The 4241-nt window shown below is 45.1% G+C and overlaps 1 protein-coding gene across 1 annotated transcript; it reads left to right on the forward strand.

Annotated features, from left to right (window-relative positions):
- Positions 1–1744: 1744 nt before the first annotated feature.
- LOC138598679 (uncharacterized) lies at positions 1745–3904 on the forward strand. The gene is made up of 2 exons (XM_069670503.1): positions 1745–1942; positions 2790–3904. Exon 2 carries the CDS (start codon positions 2792–2794, stop codon positions 3569–3571), a length of 780 nt encoding a protein of 259 aa, XP_069526604.1. The 5' UTR covers positions 1745–1942; positions 2790–2791; the 3' UTR covers positions 3572–3904.
- The last annotated feature ends 337 nt before the right edge of the window (positions 3905–4241 follow it).

The raw sequence follows: 4241 nt of genomic DNA on the forward strand, positions 1-4241 counted from the left end.
TACATTTTTATATGTGGGGAGAAAAGTAGTTTTCTCCTAGAAAATAAATTCTACAATTTATTCAAATATTTTGACATCCTCAATATAGACAAAGATAGTTGAAGTTGTAATCTCGAAGATCTCAGTTTAGTTCTCTTTGGCGGCATCTATGGAGATAAACAGTAATTACAGATTCCAAGATATCCAGACAGTGTTTCATGTGTGACGTCCACGGTTGGCTCCGGTTGTAACTCTTGATTTTTCGTCGCTGACGGTCGCTTTCCTTTTTAGACTGTTTGCCTTCATCTGAGGGTCGAATTTGTTTCCTTTTCTTTGTATTTTCACTTATTGTTGAAGTTGTATCTGTAGTCGTCGATCTTTTCTTTGTTTGTTCAGCCATAGTAGATTACTGTTTACTCGCAACACCTGCAGAGGCCGGAAAAGCAGCCGCTTAGCTCCGCCTACCCTCTCTGGCAGACCAACCACTGCTGGCTGATGGAAAACATGTCACTAACTGGGCTTGTGACACCCAGTCCATAATAACACTGCAAATGCAAAGGCTTCCATCAGCGGGCCATAGGCTCAATCACCATTGTGTTTCCTTATTCGGCGATAGATAGTGACTTATCAGACATTTATTTACATTAAAATCTTCAAGATTATTACTTTAAACAAACATTGAAATTGTCTCTGGTTGGTCACTTTATAATTATTGTGTAATTGTTTCAAAACCAATGACTTAAAAGGTCAGCAGTCTGAAAGCCCTAAAACCTCTTACATGATGAGTTTCAGAGAACAAAAACCTCTCAATGGACAGGAAGTCAATTCATTCTAAACCCAGAGGAACAGGAGATCAATCAGTGGTGCCTCCATTCATTTATCAAATCTTTGTTCTTAACGAGACACAAATAAAAGCCAATTTCACCACAAAGCCTTAATGTTTATGTAACCTTCTTTATGTCTGCCCCAAATCCTCAAAACTCTGTTCTACTTTGGTCCTCTTTAACACGCTATATTTGGGGGAAAATATCTGCTTTAATGTTCATTGTGTCTAAATCCATCCTTACCCTGAAGTTGAGTCAGTCAGGCTTTCACTTACATGAGGTCACTAAGTCCTAATGAAACGCACATCAGCAGCCAACAAAGCGATTTACTGTTCAGATCAAACAGGGTCAACAAGGGCTGTGAATTTAAAAGGGATGATAAATGAGTCAGAAATCCATCCGACAGAAGGACGTTGTTGACTCAAGCCTCTCACATGCAGCACATGCAGCCTCGGGGGAAATGCTTACGGCCACACAGCAGTAAGCATGTGCAGAGCTCTCACATGTGCACCGCATCTGATGCACAAATCAAGCTTCACACATTTAAGGTCAGAGGTGTTTGCACCAGCTCTCCTGTCACAAAGCATCTTTTATTTTGGTAGATTTGCTCAAATTACAGGAGGATGACTGCGTTCACTCAGAGTCAGACATTTTTAGAAACAGCATGTTTAAAAAAAGAAGAAAACTAAACCTCATCTCTTTATTCTGTTTCATTTATTCTCTCTCTCCTCCACCCATTTTTTGTATCCATTTCTTTCCCTCTCTTCCCTTATTCTTTCTCTGCCTCTGTTTTTCTCTCTCCATCAATACAGCCGGCCAATGACGGAGCTGGGGCTGAGGAAATGGATGGTGCGTCTATTTTTAGAAGCAGGGAAGGAGGGCAAACCAAAAGTAAGCTAGAGAGGGAGAGAGGGAGGGATGAAGAGGGATGTGAGGAGGAGACAAATCTGCATTCTGCCCGCCGCCTCTGGTCAGAGACAGCTGGAGCTACGGAGCGCGCTCGAGGAGAAGCAGCATCACTGGAGACTCGGCATCATAAATAAAAAACACATAAACTGCAAAAAGGCTGCAGACTGGATTTTTGTTTTGCAAGAGCAGAGAGAAGAAGAAAAGAGCCACTGGATTTGACAAAGACGAAGGTGAGTGGGGAAGCACTTTGTGCAGAAAAGCTTACATCATTTCTGAAAACGCGTGAGTTGAAAACACACAGAGTGTGCTGTGCCTCGGAGCAGAGCTGCAGCTGTGGAACCATTTTTAGCCGCTGTATACCGAAGGTGCGGTCTAAATTTAGCAATGGTTACACCTTGGAAGAAACTGGGAGAGGCTGGCACTCTGGTTTGGCTTGCACTATTTTTAGCGCTGAGGTGGAGACCAAAATATGCTGTGGGCTACACTCGGGGTTGTAACAATATGGGGTTGCATAACAAAAATATAAACTGACACGCTCTGCGGCTCCACGTCACTGAGATTGCATTTATAGTGAGCTTCTATTTCTGCTGCTCTGCGCTGGGACTGTTTGTATTTTGGGCTGTTTGCGCTGCCACTCCAAAGTAAGCAGCGGACGGTGTCTGAAAATGGAGAGGAGGAGGAGAGGAGGCTTACATGTGGACTGAATATGATGCATACAGTCAGGGGCAGAAATAGAAATGCTACGGGTCTATTTACAGATGTTTATCTTGTAAACAATTCCAGATTATTCACACAGCAAATTCGTCAGAGGAGGTTTTTGCAGCTTTTGAAAACAGAAAGTTTTTCTCATCTTTGGATGCACAGTGAAGAGCACAAACATGTTCTTTAGCATGTTACATGCTGTAGTATCAAACAATGTTCTCTTGGACGGACAGCTCACTGGTTTTCTGATTAAAAAAAACAAATTATTTCTTCTTCTTTTAATTTGAAAATCCATTTTCCTGAGGCTTACATCCTGCTCATTTGACAGATGTTTGGGCTCTTAACGTGACCTCTTTCTTCTTGTCTTCCTCTCAGCCATGCGGCCGCGATCCAGATTGTCCAAGAGGCGCCTCCTGCTGCCCACCATCAGAGAGGGCTCAGAGGAGACGGTGAGGGATTTGAATGAGGCCAACTCGCTCATCATCTCCGGCCACGGCCAGGCTGTCTCCTCAGAGGACTACCTCCTCTCCATCTGCCACTTGGCCCACCCCACCTTCCCCAGCAGGGATGTTTCCCCCTACAGCGTCCACTCACAGCAGCTGGACGCCGTGCACCAAAGGCTGCGGATGTCACGGATCACTGAGACTCCATCAGGCACCTTTGAGTCAAACCCAAAGGAGGAGGCTCATGACATCCATATGCAGCAAAGGGAGGGCGAAGAACTGCACGGTGGGGGGATGTTTGGGAACTCTGACCCTCTGGAGTATCTTTACGGACACCAGAACGACCTCTCAGGAGGTCTGAGGGCAGCACTAGTCGAGGGGAGGTTTGCAAGGCATCATGGGAGCGTATGGGAAGGCCGGGCTCGCTCCAGAGCTCACAGCATCCCTCGTTCTTCAAGCCCAGACGTCCCGCGCCAACGCAAGAGCAGCTGTCCCGAGTTACACACCGGCACCAACACTATCATCCCGAACATCTCCCCAACACACGTCAGCTCCTCCAGGAGAGGGAGGCCGGCAGAGCGGGGAGCAGAGGGGGAGAGACAGAACCCCTCCATCAAACAGTCCCTGCTCTCACAGTGGATCTCTGACTGCAGGTCGGCGTGGAGGGAGGCGCGTGCTCGGGCCTGCATGCTGCCCGCCATCGCTGAGATTTAGGCCGCACATGTGCACACACTGTGACAGAAACATTCCTCATTACAGATCATCCTCTTTGTCTGTCAGTGCATGAGACAGTGGCGTCGATGAAGATATATATGTACACATATATAAGGGATATGATAAAATACACATAAAACATACAGAGGCAAGTAAACGCTGCCATGTAATCATCTGTAATGTAACATCAGTGTCACTATTTAATACTATGACGACCTATGCTCCATGTACGCTGATGATCAGACAAATAATAAACAAATCTGCATTTTTTTTTACCCTTCCACTGTTTGTGACCAAAGTCTGAATAAAGAAACAAATCTTTTGATACCCTCATCTAGTGTTTTTCTCGGTGCCATGATCTGTGTAAATCCCTGGAAAATGAACTCCAGGAGAAAGCGTTTCTATGGTAACTGTCGTGGTAAACACGCGTGTGGAAGAACACAGAGAGGACACCGCTGAACCCACGCACACGGGACGCAGGTCAACTGGTTCTGTAGCGTCACACCTACATGTTCGTGTTCAAAACAAAGACAGTGCACGTGTCGTAATCATATCAACAAATAAACGTAAATTAAGTTGATACTTAGAGAAGAAGATACAAAAATTAGATGAGGGATGAAAAATATCAGCTAAAAAACCCAAAGCAGCCTGTGTTGTAGTTCTAAAAGTG

This window comes from Semicossyphus pulcher, unplaced genomic scaffold (genome assembly GCF_022749685.1).
Source record: "Semicossyphus pulcher isolate SPU_LCO1_2020_fin unplaced genomic scaffold, fSemPul1.0.p SCAF_2, whole genome shotgun sequence".
Classification (NCBI taxonomy): domain Eukaryota; kingdom Metazoa; phylum Chordata; class Actinopteri; order Labriformes; family Labridae; genus Semicossyphus; species Semicossyphus pulcher.